The sequence below is a fragment of the Spermophilus citellus genome (assembly GCF_964194105.1).
Source record: "Spermophilus citellus genome assembly, chromosome: 2".
Classification (NCBI taxonomy): Eukaryota; Metazoa; Chordata; class Mammalia; order Rodentia; family Sciuridae; genus Spermophilus; species Spermophilus citellus.
Window position 1 is genome coordinate 251,469,643 of NC_138183.1, and position 19,595 is coordinate 251,489,237.

Sequence of the window (19,595 nt, forward strand, 5' to 3'; positions counted from 1 at the left end):
AATGCAGTTTTCATCTCCTCCATCTTGCTGAGCTGAGGGTGTGGATCTTGATTTAAATACCACTGTATGCTCTTAGGACCATGTCCAGAGGTGAGAGCTCAATGTTGTTTTAAGATCGTCCATATTCTTGTCCTCAGCTATAGTTCACCCATTTTCACTGGTTCATTATATTAATAAACATTGTGTTTGTTCTTGTCATTTAAAGACTAATAAGGGCATTGGTGTACAACCAGAGATATGAAAAAATTGTGCCCTATATGTGTAATATGAATTGTAATGCATTCTATTGTCATATATAGCAAATTAAAATTTAAAAAATGAAAAAGAATCAGAACCAATTAAATAAGAAAGATTTTTCTAAAAAAAAAAAAAAAAAAAGACTGATAAGGGCATTGGATGACTTACAACCTACAGAGAAACCACCTTTAAGTTAGGTGCTCTCTTATAGTCCAGATGTGAAAGAAGTGGGAAAGGGCCTATCTGGTCCCACACTTCATCAGGTGATCAGGTTTGTCATGGCTTAAATACAAGGTGACCCCCAGAAGCTCATGGGTAAAACAATGCAAGAATGTTCAGAGGTGAAATGATTAGAGTATGAGAGTTTTAACCTAATCAGTGGATTAATCCACTAATATGAATTAACTGAGAGACAACTGTAGGCAATTAGGGTGTGGCTGGAGGAAGTAGGTCACTAGGGGCACTTCGGGGATTATGTTTTGTCCCTGGTGAGCAGAGTGCTCTCCCCTCCTCTCTCTGCTTCCTGGTTGCCACATCCTGAGCTGCTTCCCTCCACACTGCCCCCACGTGATATTCTTCTCACCTCAGCCCAGAGCAATGAAGTTGGCTGACCAGTGGACTGAATCTCTGAAACTCTTAGCCAAAATAAACTTTTCCTCCTCTAGGTTGTTTGTGTCAGGTATTTTGGTCACAGCTATGCAAAGCTGACTAAAAGAGGCAGGTTGTTTTGGTGGCATGTGATGGCTGAAAATTCTTTCACATTCCTCTCATCCAGGGGTAAGGTCTGAGTCCTCCTCTTGAATCTAGGCAGGCATATGATTATTTTGAGCAATAGAGCAGAAGAGACATTATGTGACATTGTGGCTTCCATGGGTTATTTGTTTTGGAGATCCCAGCTGCCATGTTGCAGGAGCACTCATGCAGCCCTCTGGGGAGGTCCACGTGGACAAGGGTCAAGGCCTCCTGACAACAGCAGAAGGTGAGTGGATGAGCCTCCTTGGAATTGGATCCTCTGGCCTCTTTCCTACAACCCCATGAGAGATTGAGCCAAACCACCTAGCTAAAGTGCTCTCCAGTTCTTGATCCTTAGAAACTGTGAGATTATAAATGCTTAATTTTTTTTAACCTGTGTGGTTTAGGGTAGTTTGTTACTCGGCAAAACTAATATAGATTTGGTGCTAGGAGTGAGGTCAATAACAAATGACATAAAATGTGGAGCAGCTTTGGAACTGGGTAGTAAGCAGAGCCTAGGAGAGTTTTGGATATAGTGTTGTTGTGGTGTGAACTGATCAATATAATCAATAAGTCACAGACATAGGTTATAGATTATAGGAATTAGGTAAGATAAGCAACAGTAAGATATAATAAGATAAGCAACAGTAAGACATAAATTCATCAGGAGTAAACCTAAGTAATAGTAATAAAATCATGTAACTGTAAGACATAGGATTTAAGCCACAGGAAGAAGATATGCACAGTGAACGGTGATAAGTCAGCATGCCTGTGTAGTTATAGGAAAATATAGGCTGATAGGTTGATATAGATATAGACAAGGTTAAATCAATATAGTTGTGAACAATTTTATTAGCTTGATCATGTAGACATAAGGCTTAGAGATATCAGTAGTAAAATAATGAGTAAATAAGATAACTACAAGCATCAAATAAGTTACCAGTACCGGGATAGCGGGAATGGAGTCACTGTGGCTATCTTAACAAAGAGTATGGCCGTAGGGACTCCACCTTGGCTGTTCTCGACTCCATCTTAGTTTTTCTGTTATTGTTCCTGTGAAGAGGGAACTGCAGGACCATTTCTGAGAAACAGAAATGAAAGCTGTCTTCTTTTAAAAATAATGTTTTTCTGTATTTTGTACCCCACGAAATGTACCCAACTCAGGATATGATGGTGGTCATGGTGAGCTACATCCTGGGTTTGAGAACATTTATGGGTCTACATCAGGATATGGTTGTCTAACACTTGCTCAGACCTGAGATGCTATTAACTAAGTTGTAAGCTAACTGCATTTTTTAGCTTCTGTAACTTGCTTGCTTGCATGATGCTGAGAAAAGCCCCTGAGTTTGTGGTTTTCATCCTTAAATTCCCAAGATACAGGCCAGAAAATTGCTGTTCTCCCACAGAGCATCAGTCTCTATAGGTGGGTGACAGTCCCTGGCCAGGTAAATCAGGTAAATAAAGTTCTCTTTTGTTTGAATTCAGACTTATAGTGTTTTCTGAGGCGGCTCCCCATGAAAGTGTTAGCACAAGTCTGCAAAACCTGTATCACAAATAGCAGCTTAAAACAAAGGTAATTCCTTTTTTTTTTTTTTTTTTTGTACAGGTATTGAACCCAGGGGTACTTAACCACTGAGCCACATCTCCAGCCCTTTTTTAATATTTTATTTAGATACAGGGTCTTGCTGAGTTGCTTAGGGCCTTGCTAAATTGCTGAGGCTGGCTTTGAATTTGTGATCCTCCTACGTCAGTCTCCTGAGCCGCTGGGATTACAGGTGTATGCCACCGTACCTGGATACAAAGGTAATTCTTTTTTTTTTTTTTTTTTTTTTTTAAAGAGAGAGTGAGAGAGGAGAGGGAGTGAGAGAGAGAGAGAATTTCCAATATTTATCCTTCAGTTCTCAGCGGACACAACATCCTTGTTGGTATGTGGTGCTGAGGATCAAACCCGGGCCGCACTCATGCGAGGCGATCCCGCTACCGTTTGAGCCACATCCCCAGCCCCAAAGGTAATTCTTATTTTGTCAGTTTCTATGAGAGCAGGAGTCCAGGTACAGCTGAGCAGGGTCCTCAGCTTAGGGTCTCATATGACTTCAATTAAGGTGTTGGCTGAGGCTGTGGTCTTATCTGAGACTCCAATAGGGAAGGATCCACATTTGTTGGTAAATTCAATTCCTTGCAGCTCTAGGACTGAGAGCTTCCTACTCCCCCAATGGCTACTGGCTGGAAGTCATTCTCAACAGATAGAGATCAACCCCAGTTCTTTCATACATCTTCCTCCCGCTACAGGCAGCCCACAAAATGGCAGTTTTGCTTATTCAGAGCTGGCAAAGGAGGGAGAGAGACTCCAGCAAGACAGATGCTATCCACTTATGAACATATTCGCATTACTGTGTTCATGTAATCAGAAACGCCCATCACCTTTGCCATATACCATCAGTCAGAAGCAAGTCAAGGCCCTACCCACACTCTTTAAACAAGGGTGTGAATACCAGGAGGTGAGGATCATGGATGCTGCCTTAAGAGTCTCTGCCAGTCTTAAAGATACTGTCAGTAGTCACCTGATGACCTTCGATAAGTCTGACAGTGAAGGCTAAAAGGAAAGTGAGAAAAATGTCCTTGGATCACAAACAAGGAGATCCTCATTACATATTGGCAGGAAGTTTAGCAACACTGTCACCTGTGGTAAAGTGGAAAGTAGAATATGTACCTAATGAACTGCATGATCTAGTAAAGGAGATTGACAGGCAAAATGTTGGAGGCACCACCTCATTTCTTCTTTTTCCTTAGAACAAAATGTGAGAGGTGAGATACAAACACAGATAGAGGCACTGTAATACCAAAGTACTAGGATGTGATGAGTTTGAAAATTCCCAGTCTAAAAAAGGAAAAAAAGACTCTCTAGCCAGCAACAACGTTAAAATTAAGAAACAGCTTTTGGGGAATGATCAAACACAGGACAGTGTCAGGAAAATATGCTATAAAGTTGAAGTCAAGGGTGTGGCTATACAATTTCCTACCAAGACCTTAGATGAAGGATTTCAGGCCCCTTAATGGTGTCTTCTATCGCATAAGCCCAAGATAAAGAGGCATAACTCAAAGAGATTTGAAGGTTTAGTCTAATGAAGTGAACCCAATAAGATTCATAAAATTACAAAGATTTTAAGAGAATTGTATTGGCAGAAACATTACAAGCTTAAACTGTAAAGGGCAGAGGCAGCATAAATGGAAAAGAGGTATTTGGATCCCCAGACTTCTATGGGTGAAAGGCAGACTGAGAAAACTACTTAGTCACAAACACAGGCTGTCTTTTTGGAAAAGGAAAGACGACTTGGGGACAGAGCCAAGTGCCATGAATAATATTCTTAGGTCTTTTTTTTTTTTTTTTTTTAAAGAGAGAGTGAGAGAGGGGAGAGAGAGAGAGAGAGAGAGAGAGAGAATTTTTTTTTAATATTTATTTTTTAGATCTCGGCGGACACAACACCTTTGTTTGTATGTGGTACTGAGGATCGAACCCGGGCCGCACGCATGCCAGGTGAGCGCGCTACCGCTTGAGCCACATCCCCAGCCCGTATTCTTAGGTCTTAATTGGAGTCTTAATAGAAGAACTGTAGCTTGTGTCCTGCAAGATTTCACAATTGCTATGCACTAGAGAGTCCTGCAAGTTTCTCATACTTCCCCTGTTGAACGCAAGGTGTCACTGCTATGATAACAGAGCAGTTATCCTGTGCCTGTCCCACATTGTTTGCTGGGAGTGTAGGGGATGTTAGTGGTGGAGCAGGCTGAACAAATATTAGCTGCAAGGTGGGCTGAACACTTACTCTCATCCGCCTGGTTCCTTATTGTTTGTTTGCCTCAAGTCTGAACACTCAACCCCCACCCATCTGGTGCAACAGAAACACACATCTGGCCCCTGCCCAATTTGCCTGAGGGCAGAAGATGACACCCTTACTGTACCCAACAAGGCAGCTTGCAGACCCAGAGACCTCATTAGATTTTGGCTCTCCTGAGTTTGTGGTTTTCATCCTTAATTTCCCAAGACACAGGCCAGGAAATTGCTGTTCTCCCACAGAGCATCAGTCTCTATAGGTGGATGACAGTCCCTGGCCAGGTAAATAAAGTCTTTTGTTTGAATTCAGACTTAGAGTGTTTCTGAGGCTGCTCCCCATGGGAACATTAGCACAAGTCTGCAACTCTCTCTCTTATTCTTCTCTTGGTTTCTCTCTCTTGCGCTTTGCTCTCCCCATTCCCACCCCCACCCCGCTTTCCTCTCTCCCTCTCCCTCTCTTTCTTCTCTTTCCTCTCTCTCAGCTTCCCTCTCCCTCTCTCTCTCTCTCCCTCTCTCTCTCTCTCACTTTGCTCTCTCCCCCCTCTCTCTTTTTTCTTCTCTTCTCTTCTCTTCTCTTCTCTCTCTCTCTCTCTCTCTCTCTCTCTCTCTCTCTCTCTCTCTCCCTCTCCTCCCTTCCCTGTTAATCAGACACTGCCGCAATAAAGATCTCTTGGTTGCTCTGAGTGTCTTGGTCACTTTCCTTTTAGGGGAAGATCTTTTCATCTACAGGTTTTCAGAAGAAAAGGGAACGCTCTTGGGGAGCTGTATCTAAGGAACTGCACTGAGATGCCTCATGCATACCTGGACCAGCTATCATGATGTGAGGACACTCAAGTATCCCAAAGAGAATCTTTGTGCCCCGGAATGGCTGACCTGCCAACATGCACCCTCCCTTGAAAGGGAATTCTACAGCCTTAATCAAGCATTCACATGACAACAGCTCTGACTGACCTCTGAATGCAGCCTGCCCAGTAACCCAAAGCCAGCTCCCAACTTTCAGGGATTTCCCCAAAACTGAGTAAGATAATAAATATTTATTATTTAAGCCACTAAGTTTTAGAGTAACTGGCCATGCACTAATAGATCACAAAGATGAAGTATTCTCAGAGCTATTTGGTCTAATCCTTCCAATGAGCCCAGGAGGACATCAGGAATGTCGTATACTCAAGCCATCAATCCTTTCATTATAAAAGGGACAAAAAATGTGACTTTTATTACGTTCTAGAAGTCAGCAAACTTTTTTGGAAGGTACCAGAGAGTAACTATTTTAGACTTTGTGAGACATTCTGTCCCTTTCATAACTACTGAACTCTATGGGTGGCCTGAAAGCAGCCTCAAAGAACACAGAAACGAGAGAGTATGGCTGTGCACTTATAACAAAAACAAAACAGGCCAGATTTGGTTTTGCCAGAGAGCTATAGTTTGCTCGCACCTGCTCAATAACCAAACGTCATCTCTTTCAGTCATCACTGCACCTGTTGGGAAATGCTGTCATCTAGTAAGTTTCAGCTTTTCTCGGTCATTTCAGATTTAAACTCAGGCATCTTGAGTCTTCTGTCCTCCTCACTTCTCTTCTACCTGGAATGATCTCTCTGATCTCAGGACACTTCCCCAGTGTCATAGCACTGAGAGCAGCCAGAGGACCGAGGACCAGTATCCCAGAAGCTAGCTGTCTTCTCTGCTAGCTTCTATTGAAATGACATTTTCATCCCTCTCTCCCTCCCTCCCTCCCTCCCTCTTACCCTATCCCTCCCCCTTCCTCTTCCTTCCTTCCTTCTCAGTACCAGGGGTCAAACTCAGGGCCTCAATGCATGCTAGGCAAATGCTCTACCACTGAGTTACATCCCCACCCCTTTCTATCTTATTTTGAGATAGGGTCTTGCTAAGTTGCTGAGGCTGGCCTCAAATTTGCTATTCTCCTATCTTAGCCTCCCCAGTAGCTAGGGTTACAGGCATGCACTGCTATGCCTAGCAAGATACCTCCATCTTGCTGACCTCTGTCAGTCAGTCCAGGTACCCTGAATCTCCCTCCTGTGAGCTGTGAGACCCCTTAGGACCTGCCAGCATCTCTCAGTTCTGCCCTTTTTGGACACAAAAATTCCAACACTCTTCCATGCCTGGTGGTCATAGCATAAAATAGACACACTGTGGGGCTGGGGTTATAACTCAGTGGTAGAGTGCTTGCCTCGCACTTGTGAGGTACTGGGTTTGATCCTCAGCACCACATAAAAAATAAATAAGTAAAATAAATAAAGTAAAAAAAAATAGACACACTGTGATTGTCACCCTAAGCCTAGGGCTTCCTGCAGAAGCTATACTGAGAAGTGAGGCCAAGTGTCCTCTACTCTGGATCCCCAAATCAATCTAAGGGTTCTCTCTCTCTCTCTCTCTCTCTCTCTTCCAACTCCACATGTCTACCTCCAGCAAAGGCTCAAGGACAGAGCCCACCATCTTAGCCTTCCCCTCCTCACTCAAATCTCCCAGCCCAGAGTTTGCTACTGTTTCTCTTTGTTGTGTTTTTTCAATATCCTTTCTCAATTAGCTTCTGAGATTCTTCCAGTCTTCAGATACTTGAACCCAAGAAACAGAAAAAATACAGTTTGTATCTTGTTCCTTTCTTTGTCCCTTCCTTTGAAGCTATAGGGAGAAGACCTAGATTGAAGACAGATAAAAAGGAGAGGCTACATGCAGAGAATTCAGAACAGTACTGCAAAATCATGCTCAAAATCTACTTGCTCAACAAGTAGGTATTACTAATAGTATTATTAAACTATACATAGATAGATAGATAGATAGATAGATAGTTGTAGATGGACACAATGGTTATTTACTTCTTTTTATGAGGACGGAGCCTAGTGCCTCACACATGCTAGGCAGTTGCTCTACCACTGAACTACAACCCTAGCCCCTAATATTATTATTATTCTCATTTTATGTATAAGGAAACTGAGGCCTGGAAAGATTAAGAAGCTGGAGTTCTTGGCACAAAGTGCTGGATTTAGAACCAGAAGCCAAGACTGGAACTTGGGCATCCCTGGCTGTTGGTGGTGTCCCAACTCTCCCTTCCTCTTCCTAACCTCAGCACTGTTCAGTGGTCAGGTGGACTCAGGCTCCTTGAGCTCCTGCCATACAACTCTAATCCCACCCAGTACTGTACCCTGGAAGAATCGAATGCCTCCTCCTTCATGAGTCTTGGCAATCTCTCCCAGACCTCCCTCACGCAACTGGGATTCTGGTCCTTAGCTCCACCCTTGTTTGGCTGCATGACCTGGGCCCTCCCTGGGTCTCAATTTTCTCATCTGTAAACTGTGGATTATAACAGTAATTCAGTACATGGTCACTGAGGGCCTACTCTGGCAGGCAATGAGCTGGAGGATGAGGTTATACAAGAGACTAATACTGTAGGCATTCAGTGATGAAAGCTGCCCAGTGGTGCAGGATTTGTCCTGCTAGTAGGGGCTTCTCAGGGAGTTTCTCTTTGATCAGTGAGTGCTTTTGTCCCTAAAGGATGTGCTGATAGGTACTTTCTTGTTTCATCAGGCTGCTGGGGCCCCAGAACAGTTGGCAAAGCAGTTGGTCTCTTTGCCTCCTATTTTTAGGTAGGGAAATTGGTAGGGTAAATGTGGTGGGGCCCAGGCTGTCTGGAAGATTGGGAGTCTTGCATGCAGCAAGTTGTCAGGGGTGGGGGACATTGGCAGATGTTCCCTCTCAGGAACAGATGAGAAAATTCCTACTCATGCCTGATAATGGAAGTCAAAGGCTACCTCCTCAGTGTGTCTTCCTTGATTTCCACATAAAACACACACCTCAAATATAACTTAATGGTCCCCCCTTTGGGCTTCTCCCAGCCCTTGCTTGTTCTTCCATACCAAGAGATACCGAAAAATAGGAGCCTCATCTGATGCAGATAAAGTTTCTCCTATAAGCCCCCATCCTAACATGAAATGTTAGAAATTAGGTGTCCAGGGGCTGGGGATGTAGGAAACTTGCCTAGAATGCGGGAGGGCCTGGAGTCCATCTACCCGCCCCCCCCAAAAAAAAAAAACTTAAAAATCTGGACTTCGGAGTCACTCATATAGCTGAAATCTCCCTCTTGGCCCCTTTCTAGCAAAATAGCCCTGAGCAAGTTATTTCTGTAAATTTGTTTCCTCCTCTGTAAAAATGAATGATTACCATGCCTGCCTCCCCAGAATTAAAGGCTTTTTTTGTTTTGTCTTGTTTTATTTTGTTTTTTTCTCAAAACCAGCACAAAGCGCCTTTTAGAGGGGTAAAGAGGTCTCTTGCAAGCCCCAGACCTAGAGGGGCTGGCTGCATGCCCCCAAAGCTCTGCTTATCCTTTTGCTATCACAGGCAGGGTGTACGTGGTGGCGGAAGAGGAGGCACGGTGTATGCTTCTGGATACCCAGAGACCCAGAGCCAGCCCGAGGTCAAATCACTGAGAGAGAAAGTGGCCAAGCTGGGCTGGAAGACAGGTCTGTAAGTCAGCGCAGCCGCTTTCCACTGCCTTTGCTGCCGACGCACACCCCGCCCTCCTTCTTCAGTATTTTCCTTCTCTCTGCTCCTCGCCCCCGCTAATTCTCTTCCTCTAATTCTGTGGCTTCCCCATATGGGAGGCGGGATCTCCAGGCAGGAGATGGGATGTCAGATCCCCCAGCCTAAAGCTAGAGAAAGGGGCCTTCAGACCAGGGATCTGGCTCTGCCTCACAGTGGGTGAAGACGTCAGGGTCTCTAGGAGAACCCCCGGAGTCCCCGGAAATGGGGGCGGAATCTGGGGACCCCTAAATGGGGGAGGGGTCTCGTAGACTTTCAAGGAGTCCCTGAGCCAGCTGAGAGCGCGAGGGAGTCCCTCAGACAGCGGTGGGCGGGGCTTTCCTGTACCCTGGGCAGTGCCCGGGGCGTGGTCTCCAGAGGGGGCGTGGTCTCCCGGTAAGGGGCGTTGCTCTGCCGACCCAGGCAAAGCTAGGCCGCAAGGGGCGGAGCCTTAGACAAGGCGGGGCTTATGTGGGCGGAGCCAACGGGGCGGGGCCTCAATCCAGGGGGCGGAGCGTGGCAATTCGTGCTCGTCCCCCTCCCCGCGGCCCCGGGTGTCCCCGTGACGAGGCAGCGCGGAGCCGCCGCGGGCCGGGCCCATCCCGCCGCAGCGGCCCCGGGGCCGAGCAGGGACGAGGCGGGGAGGGAGCAGCGCAGAGCGGGGCCCGAAGAGCGGCCAGGTGAGGCCGCCAGGGCTGAGGGGGCGGGGGCTGCGCCGGGCGGGCGCGGGGGGCGTGTTTGCGTGTCTGGGTGACTGGGGAGTGGGTCCGAGGCCGCCGCCTGTGGCTGTTTGCGCGTCTTCTCGTCCCTGCAGTCGCGGGTCCGGGCTGGGCTCTGCGCCCGTCCGGGCTCTGCCCGTGGGCCCCGGGTGTGCAGGACTGTGCACGCACGCGTGTTTATGTGGAGGGGCGGCTGGCTGTGTATCTGCGTATGCGCTGGGCCGTCATTGTGCCCGCCCGGGGCGCCGGGCACCGGCCTGCCCCAGCGCAGTCCCTACAGCGTAGGGATGTTTTCCAAACTGGCTGCCTGCGGGAGACAGCTCTGCTGCAGCCTGAGCCAGAGGGGGGAGCGCCGCCCCCACAGGCCTCCAGAGGCCTGGGGACCGCTGACACCTGAGGGAGGGTGGGGGCGCGCACCCAGGAGAGTCGAGAGGCCTGCCCTCAGGGCGAGGTCAAGATGGGGAGACTGAGGCAGATGGATGGTGAGGTGGAAGTAGGCAACAGGAGGAGAGGGGGAGGAGGGTGGGAAGAGAAATGGGAGGGGAAGGACAGTGCTGGGAGGACAGAGAGTCATTGAGAACAGACAGACGGACAGAGGCCTAGACATGCAAAGAGGCAGAAAGATTATGATGAATAGATGGGTGCAAAGAACCTGACAGAGGGTAACTCAGAGGTCCTGGGGCTAAAATCTCAAGCCAGGAATTGAGTCTTAGACCAAGTTAAAGACCCCCAAGTCCTGGGTTGCCCTTCTTCCAAGAACATCCCAGACTGGGATCTTGGCCACCAACCAAGTTGTTCCATTTCTCTGGCCCCACCAAATATGCGGGACCTCTGACTCTGCCACCTCCCCCTCTTGTTTCCATTCTGCTCATCTCCCTCCCTGGTGTCCCAGCAACCCTTGGCAGTTTAGGGGAGGCAGGCAGAGGAGAATGGTTGCCATAACAATAGATGTGTGAAAGGTCACTCTGCCTTAGCCTAGGTGGCTTGCAGCAGACTGGAGCTGGGATTGAGGGGGACTGGGGTGGGAAGCTTCAAAGCTCTCTTCTTCTCTCTCACTCTGCCCAGAATGGTGCTGGAAGGAAACCCTGAAGTGGGGACCCCCCGAACCTCAGACCTCCAGCACCCCGGAAACAAGGGCTCTTGCATCCTTTCTTCCAGTGAAGATGCACAGCCAGGCGAGGAGCCCATCAAGTATGGCGAACTCATCGTCCTGGGGTGAGCCTCCCTGATCCGGGAGGGATGGGCACCTAGCAGCCAGAGGGAGGGCCCCAGCTCCCAATAAGTAGGGCCTTCTGCCATTTTCCCTTGTTTCCTTCCCAGCTGAAAGACAAAATTGACTAAACTTACCTCAATTCATAAATATTATTTTATCTTCCTGTTTTCACAAATTCCTGAGACAGCCCACCCAAGTTTCTGATCATATGAGAAAAAGTAACAACTGCTGCCTTCTGCAAAGCACCTATGATGTGTTGTGTGGGGCAAAGAACTCTGGTTCTGCAACAAAACTGCTTGATTCCAATTCTGCCTCTGCAAGTTGCTGAACTCCCTGTGCCTCCATTTCCCATTCCCATTTTACAAACAGGGATGATAATATTCCCTGCCTCAGAGGGTTGTCAGAAGCAAGCAAGGAAAGAAGGAAGGAAGGAAGGAAGGAAAGAGATGATTTTTGTTAAATATGTAGAACAGCGCCCGGCACGTATCAAGTGATCTGGGAGGCAGGCCTGTGCCAAGCCCTTTCATGGACATTATTTCATTTCAATCTTCACAAAGATGCTGTGAGGAAGGAGGTGAGGAAACCGAGGCTCAGAGAGGGGAAGTGACTGGCCCAAGGGCACACAGCTGGTAAGTGGCAGGGCTGGGATTTGGACCCAGGTCTTTCTTACTCTAGGTCTAGTGGACTGTCACTAAGCTACAGCTCACCCTCAAGCTACAGATGGGAAAACTGAAGCCAGGAGAGAGAAAGCAACTGGAATTGGTGGCTGGACAGACCTCATCTTTTTTTTTTTTTCCCCTGGTTTTGGCCTGACCTGAATTCCTGCACCTCCTTCACAGCTCTTGCCCTAGGCACAGATCCCTCTTTTTCTGCCCCAATCCATGTCTCCTTTTGGCCTCTCTCTGTCATCAGTCCAGAAGAAACTACTTGATAAGCTTTAACCTCATGATGATGATTATTAAGGAATAATAATAACTATTGCTTGTTGACACATATGTATAATGGGCTTTTTTTCCCTTAAGAACAATAACAGCTAACAGTTATCAAGAGCTTGTTTTTTTTTTTAAAGAGAGAGTGAGAGAGGAGAGAGAGAGAGAATTTTTTTTAATATTTATTTTTTAGTTCTCGGCGGACACAACATCTTTGGTATGTGGTGCTGAGGATCGAACCCGGGCCGCACGCATGCCAGGCGAGCGCGCTACCGCTTGAGCCACATCCCCAGCCCAAGAGCTTGTTTTCTATGCCAAATTCTGTGCCAAGAATTTTCAAATGTTTTACCTCATTTAGTTTTTAAAATGAAACTACAAGGTAGGTTCTGAAAAATGGGCCATTAACCAGGCCCACCTGAATCCTGAACCTGGGTCCTAAACCACTGCTGTCTAGACCACCCCTGACCCCATGAGAAGAACTCCAAAGGGCAAAAGCAATGCCCCTCTTAGGGTGCTTGCATGAGCAAAACAGCTGCTTCATGTCCCCAGGAAAGTCCTGGTTTTCCATCTGAGGGCAAGGCCACTGATGGGGGAGAATGTAGACCAAAGAGATGGGCCCGTACCAGCATCTATTCTCTGCAAACCAGGGAAGCCCCACGCTGGCTGTGCATCAGAGCCACTGGAAAGTGCATTGAAAACACATTGACAGGCCCACCTTGTCAGAATCAGAATCAGAATCTCCATAGGTAGGGCCAGAGAATCTGGACTTTAAAAAACTCACCAGGAGATTCTGATTCAAGTGGTCCTTGTCTGTATATGGCAGCTAATCACCCATCACTTCCTGCTATATATGGCAGCTAATTGCCCATGACTGCCTTCAGAAATATAATTCTTAGCCTAGTGTTCAGGGCCCTTCTACCAACTTCATCGTCCCCTGATAACACTTTACAACCCAAATGACCAATCCCTGATCTCACAAACCCTGCAAGCCTTGGGGCCTTGGCTTAGGTTGAGCCTTTCAACTAGAAGGACATCTGCGAGTCTGGAGTCATGCAGACCTGAGCTCAAATCTGGACTTTTTAACTTATAGGCTGAGGCAAGTCAGTCTACCTCCCTGAGCCTCCAGTTCTCATATTCATAAAATGGAAAGAGAGACACTTGCCTGGCAGGACAATGCACAGATTCCATTAGGTAATTAAGAACGTGAAGGGCCAGGAACACAGAGGTAGCAGTATATGGAAGCCATCAAGGATCTGACTCACTCCATCTTTGCTTCTCACCATCATTTCCCCTGGACAAGAGCTGCAAAGGAAGGTGGCAACTTGACATGGATGGAGATATGGAGGTAGTAGCGTTGTGGATCCATTCATCTCCTTCATTTGTTTTCTAGTAGTGGTGTAATAAGTTATAGTTTGCTACAGGTGAATCCTTTCCAGTTCTTCATGGCCTTATGTAGGTGTTCTTTCTCTCCAAAAACCTGATCCGGGGGCCAGAATTTCCTTCTGTCTTTGGACCTGGGGTACGCTTGGCTTGGGCCCAGAGGCATGTTGTCATGCCAGTTGATGCCTGGGTCCTTGAGAAGCTGGGGACCCCTCCACTGACAGCACAAAACTGATCATTGGATATATAATTTCTACAACCCCAGCATCCAGCACCTGTCCAGGCATGGCTCAGGCATCCAGGAACACTTGGTTAATTGAATGCAAGACACCCCCCACAACACACCTAACATGCCAATCTGCTGTTGTAGGGTCTTCTAGCTTTTGTTGCTTCCAGGTCTTGTTTATGACGGTAGGACCTGCCTGGAGCTGGCAGTTTTCTTCAAGTCTTGCCAGGGGCTCACTTTCTCTTTCTTTCTCTCCTCCTACAACCCTTTCTTCTTAATCCCCACAACCACAGCTACAATGGGTGTCTGGCAAGTGGGGACAAGGGTCGTCGGCGAAGCCGCCTTGCACTGAGTCGCCGGCCACATGCCAATGGAGTGAAGCCAGATGTCATGCACCACATCTCTACACCCCTCGTCTCCAAGGCAAGCAGTTTATCCCAGCACCCTGTCCCAGGCCCAGGTCTTGGTCTGCCCACAGCCCCTGTGGAGCAGGGCAGTGCACTGTGCTGTCACTCACAGCCTAGTGGCTACCAGAGAAATGATGATGGTGGGAAATCCTTTGTAGTGTGCACAGGACTTTACAGTTTGCAAAATGTTTCCTTGACCACCAGACCTCATTCACTGGATAGAAAGGATCATTTTAGAGGAAGCCAAGGCTCCTAGAGTGGGACGTGATGGTTACACAACAGTAGCAAAGGGAAAGACTTGGCCCTGGAGGATGGGGTAGAAGTCAGCTCTGTTAGTTCCAGCTGTGCAGAACCAAGTCACTTCTCCCTGAGCTGCAGCTCCCTCAACTGTAAAATGGGAACCATAGTCCATCCTTGGGGTGGCTGCAGGAGCACCTGCTGAGCGGTCCCCTTGGCACAGGATGCAGCTCCCTTCCTCAGGGATCACTGCCAGGCCCTGAGCTCATTTCTGGCTCAGAAGGTTATATCTCTCATGGCCACATACCCTGGGAGGTGACTTCTTTCTCCCTACCAGGCTCTGAGTAACCGAGGCCAGCACAGCATCTCATACACACTGTCCCGGAGCCACTCAGTTATAGTGGAGTACACGCATGACAGCGACACAGACATGTTCCAGGTATGCTCAACCCCTCCACCAGTCTCCTGGCCTCTGAGCTCTGCAGGCATTCCAAGGTGAGGCCACAGGGCTAAAGGCTATGGGAAGGTCCCTTGTGGGTGGGGGGGTACAGGGCAGTGCTCTGTACTATGAAGAAGTAGGATGTCCTGGCAAGGGTTACCGGCTCTGCACCGGCATAGCAAGGCAGCTGCCATGTCAAGACACAGACATGTGATGCCCAGAGTGGGGGCTATTTGGCTTCCGAGTCCAGAGGGCAGGTGGGCAGGTATGAGAGTCCTCATGCCTGGGTTCAGATGCCAGCTCCGTCACTCGCCACGGGATGACTTTGGGCGAGAGTCCTTTAACCTCCTGGGCCTTGCTCTCCCCAACTGTAAGTGGTACTGATAATAACACTGAGGTATTCCACTAGAATACTTAGCTTAGAGTCAATTCTTACTAAAAAGTCACCATTTGTTGTGAATATTGAAGCCCTTCCATACCAGAGGTGTCACTTTTCCACTGTTTTATAAGCAGACCAACTAGCTTTTATTGAGTGTGGAAGGGGGGAGGCAGAGAAGGAGAAGCTTCAAGCCATATCCAGTTGGACGTGGAGACCCTATTGGGAGCCCAGAGTCCCCTCCTCTGGGTCTGGCAGCCTCATTGTGTGGTGGCCTTGCACACAGAGCAGCTGCTGGGACGCTGGGGAGGGAAGCTGTGAGTCCAGCTGTGCATGTGTAACCCCTGTGTTTGCCTTCCCCTCCCTTGCAGATTGGACGCTCCACAGAGAACATGATAGACTTTGTGGTAACAGACACATCCCCTGGAGGAGGGGCTGCAGAGGGCCCTTCTGCCCAGAGCACCATCTCCCGCTATGCCTGCCGCATCCTCTGTGACCGCAGGCCACCCTATACTGCCCGCATCTATGCCGCTGGCTTTGATGCCTCCAGCAACATCTTCCTTGGAGTGAGTGACCCCCAGGCAGGGACCAGCTCTTCATTAGAGAGTGAACTAAGGGGAGGCTGGGGAGGTGCCGTGCCCTGGAGTGATGGACCCACCCACAATCATCCTAACCATGACCCAGGGAGGGCTTACAGCCCCACTCCATAGACAGCAGCCTGAGGCTTAGGGAGATCAGGTGGTGCCCAAGTCATGCCGGCCTGTCTGGGTTACCTCTGAACTTGGGGTACAGATGTAGCCCCTCTGGTACACAGCCAGCTGGGGATACCCATGGATGTGATTGGATCCCTCATGTGGTCCCAGGAGCGGGCAGCCAAATGGCGGACCCCCGATGGCCTGATGGATGGCCTGACCACCAATGGGGTCCTGGTGATGCACCCTGCGGGAGGCTTCTCAGAAGACTCGGCCCCAGGTGTCTGGCGGGAGATCTCCGTCTGCGGGAATGTGTACACACTTCGGGACAGTCGCTCAGCCCAGCAGCGGGGGAAGCTGGTAGGTGGCCCACTCCATCTCCCACACAGCCCTTCCCAGGCCTGCATAATCTGCCCATCCCCCTGCCCAAGGTGAAAGATGACTTGCTGTCCTCATGCCTGAGGGAGCCCCAGTGAGCTCCATCTAGAACCCCAGGAGTTCTTGGCGCATGCCACTTCTCCCACGGGCAGGAGCAGACCAGCATCCCCAGGTGTAGCCTGCGCAGTGCTGAAGATCCGGGGGGTGATGAGAAGTGGAGCTGCACAGAGACACTGTGCGGTACCAAGAGCAGCGAGGCTGCCAGCAGCTTAAAAAAAATCACACCCTCTTAGGAGGGTGACACTTGGCCCATGTGTGAGTAGTTTACAGCCTAGAGTGTTGGCAGTTTGTAGTGTGTCTGTCACGTACAAACAGGTTTCGCTTTATTATCCTCTCCCAGCGGGAAAGAGCCATTGGAGTAGTTCTGACAGTGCTGGCCGCATGGAAGCACCACGTGGCACAGAGCAGAGAAAGAAGGTTCAGAGCTGGGAGTGAGTCCTAGAGAGAGGTAGCATGTGGCCACTCAGGGCTCTTCCTGGGTTTCAGCATGCTGGCCAAGGAGATGAAGACCTCAGGGGAAAGCAGGGCTGATCTAGAGATGCTACTGGGAGAGTTGAGAAGCATCTTTTGTGTGTGTGTGTGTGTGTGGTGCTGGGGATTGAACCCATGGCCTTGTGCTTGTGGGGCAAACTATATCCCCAGCCCAATAAGCGTCACTTTTAAAATCTATGCACACAAACTATACAGACACTTGTCGAGCTGTGTGCCAAGCTCTGGTCCAAGTACTTATGTTGATCAATTCATTTAATCTTCATGAGACCCACTTGAGATGGGGACCTGGAACCCACCTTGAGGATAAGGAGACTGAGACACAGAGAGGTTAAGCTACTCTCCTTAGAATACACAGTTATTGAACCATGAGGTCACTCCAGAGTCCTTGCTGTTAACCATGACCCTGGGACAGCCGATTTGGCCTCAGTAGTAGCATTCTGCACAAGAGGTGTTTTCTGCCTCTTCCATTATGGGACAGCTTTGGAAAAACCCTGTTTGGGTCCCGACCTCCTGGTTTGACCAGTGAGGACACCAAAGCCTATGCTGAGAGTGAGGGACAGCAAGTGCCTAGGGAGCCTCTGTCTGTCTTCCCACTCCCACATGACCTCCCAGCCTGCCCTGCTGACCCAGCGTGCCCTATCCAGAGAGTGTCAGTGGGATAGACAGAGGGCTTGTCTGGGGTGAGGCTGCCTGATGGTGGGCTGGGGCCTCTTAGGCTAAGGCCCTTCTGCTGCCTCTGGCAGGTGGAAAATGAATCCAACGTGCTGCAAGACGGCTCGCTCATCGACCTGTGTGGGGCCACGCTGCTGTGGCGCACTCCGGCAGGGCTGCTGCGGGCACCCACGCTGAAGCAGCTGGAGGCCCAGCGGCAGGAGGCCAATGCAGCACGGCCCCAGTGCCCAGTGGGCCTCAGCACCTTGGCCTTCCCCAGTCCAGCCCGCGGTCGCACAGCGCCTGACAAGCAGCAGCCCTGGGTCTACGTCCGCTGCGGTCATGTCCACGGCTACCACGGCTGGGGCTGCCGGCGGGAACGGGGCCCCCAGGAGCGCGAGTGTCCTCTCTGCCGCCTTGTGGGGCCCTATGTGCCCCTGTGGCTTGGCCAGGAGGCTGGCCTCTGCCTGGACCCTGGGCCGCCCAGCCACGCCTTTGCACCCTGCGGCCACGTCTGCTCTGAGAAGACTGCCCGCTACTGGGCCCAGACGCCGCTACCGCACGGCACCCATGCTTTCCATGCCGCCTGCCCCTTTTGTGGGGCCTGGCTTACGGGTGAACATGGCTGCGTCCGCCTCATTTTCCAGGGGCCACTGGACTAAGCTCCTGGGGCCTCTGCTGCCGTGCCCGCCTGCCCACCCAGGTCTCCCACCCCCTGCAGCCCAGATGGAGCTCTGCATGTGGGACTCTACCTGTTGGCACATTGCTCACTGGCTGGACACACTGGATGGGCTGTGACCCTCCCCTGAGCTCTGGTCCCCAGGGAGGTCCCCAAGATCTCTACCCTAGTCATACTGATGAGGGCTTTAGTACCAGTGCTGTTCCAGGCTGATGGAGGGAGTCAGCCCCATGCCCCTGCCCTTCCAGGGGCATCCCACATCATGCCGCCTACACTGTGCCCTTGGGGGAGTGAAGGAGCTGTGGTTCCTGACCCCCAGCTTAGGCTGGCTGTGCCCTGAGCCTGCCAAGTCAGTAACAGGTATCTGTCCTTCCTGATGCTGCCCCGCCGGGTTACCCTATAAACCTTGCTGCTCAGCTGCCCTGACAAATCCACGTGTCCCGCATGCACTCAGTGCCTCCAGCCCTGAGCAAGTACTAGGTGGGCAGCAGGCTGGCGCTGGAATGTGCTGATGCCCACCATAGGCTACAGTGTGTGCCAGGTGGGCTCTGGGGATGCAGAGATAATCATGTTCCCCACCTGGTGGATTTCACTATCTAGTGGAGGGTGGACCAAATTACCAAATGACAGAATTCTCAGGGCTGGGGAAGAGTCACTGCTGGCCACAGGAAAGTGAATGAGGCAAGGGAACTCAGCCTCCATGGTGGCTTGGACTCCTCCAGGCCAATAGGATGGGGAGGGTGCTCTGCACAGTCTGTGCAGCCTAGGGGTAGGGAAACAGGGCTGAGTGAAAAATTCTAGGGGCTGGAGCATGGACTGCAGGGGGCAGATGGGGGTAGAGCAGAGATGGGGCCAGGCTGATGGGAAGACGCTCGATGGAGGATTTGGATCCATATTTGTGGACAGCCAGGAGTCAACAAAGCAGGGAGAGGATTCTCGGCTCCAGAGCATTGGCTCTGACACAAGGGCTACTATCACTGAGTGCCCACGTGTGCCCCACACTGTGCTAACCATAATAACAACTGCATTCATTGAGCACTCACCAGGAACCAGGCTCTGCTTCTCGGAGGTTTTGTTGTTTAATCTTCACACTAACCCAGGGAAGGAGGTTATTACCCTTTGCGTTCACAGGGAGATAAAGGCACAAACTCCAAGTCACATAGCTAGAAAGTGGCCAAGCCAGGACTTGAACCCAGAGCTGTCCACTCGGGCAAAGGCTGCTCCTCTCCCTGACACTATGGCTTTCCTTCAGTGAGTGGGGCTAAACTGAATGTGGTTTTCAAGTCTGTCCCATCAAATGGCTGGAGAAGGGGTCAGTGGACATCCATTGTCCATGGCCTAGCCCCATGCAGGGTCCCAGCAATGAGCAAGGCCCTTCCTTCCCAGCTC

General features: G+C 49.9%; 1 protein-coding gene across 2 annotated transcripts; it reads left to right on the forward strand.

Moving 5' to 3' along the window:
- The first annotated feature begins 9,852 nt into the window (after positions 1-9,852).
- On the forward strand, positions 9,853-19,586 carry PELI3 (pellino E3 ubiquitin protein ligase family member 3). 2 transcript variants are annotated; one of them, XM_081281540.1, is made up of 8 exons: positions 9,853-10,008; positions 11,113-11,262; positions 11,818-11,889; positions 14,089-14,218; positions 14,777-14,878; positions 15,626-15,820; positions 16,118-16,306; positions 17,620-19,586. In XM_081281540.1, exons 2-8 carry the CDS (start codon positions 11,114-11,116, stop codon positions 18,187-18,189), a joined length of 1,407 nt encoding a protein of 468 aa, XP_081137666.1. In that variant the 5' UTR covers positions 9,853-10,008; position 11,113; the 3' UTR covers positions 18,190-19,586. The 2 variants fall into 2 exon arrangements, with proteins under 2 accessions (XP_081137666.1, XP_081137667.1); XM_081281541.1 differs by lacking the exon at positions 11,818-11,889.
- The last annotated feature ends 9 nt before the right edge of the window (positions 19,587-19,595 follow it).

Bases quoted from the DNA above. Each gene is read 5' to 3' on its own strand.
- PELI3 (XM_081281540.1), top strand. From the start codon at position 11,114: ATGGTGCTGGAAGGAAACCCTGAAGTGGGGACCCCCCGAACCTCAGAC. The intron at 14,219-14,776 runs GCAAGCAGTTTA...TCTCCCTACCAG, and splicing joins CTACACCCCTCGTCTCCAAG to GCTCTGAGTAACCGAGGCCA. The intron at 16,307-17,619 runs GTAGGTGGCCCA...TGCCTCTGGCAG, and splicing joins CCCAGCAGCGGGGGAAGCTG to GTGGAAAATGAATCCAACGT.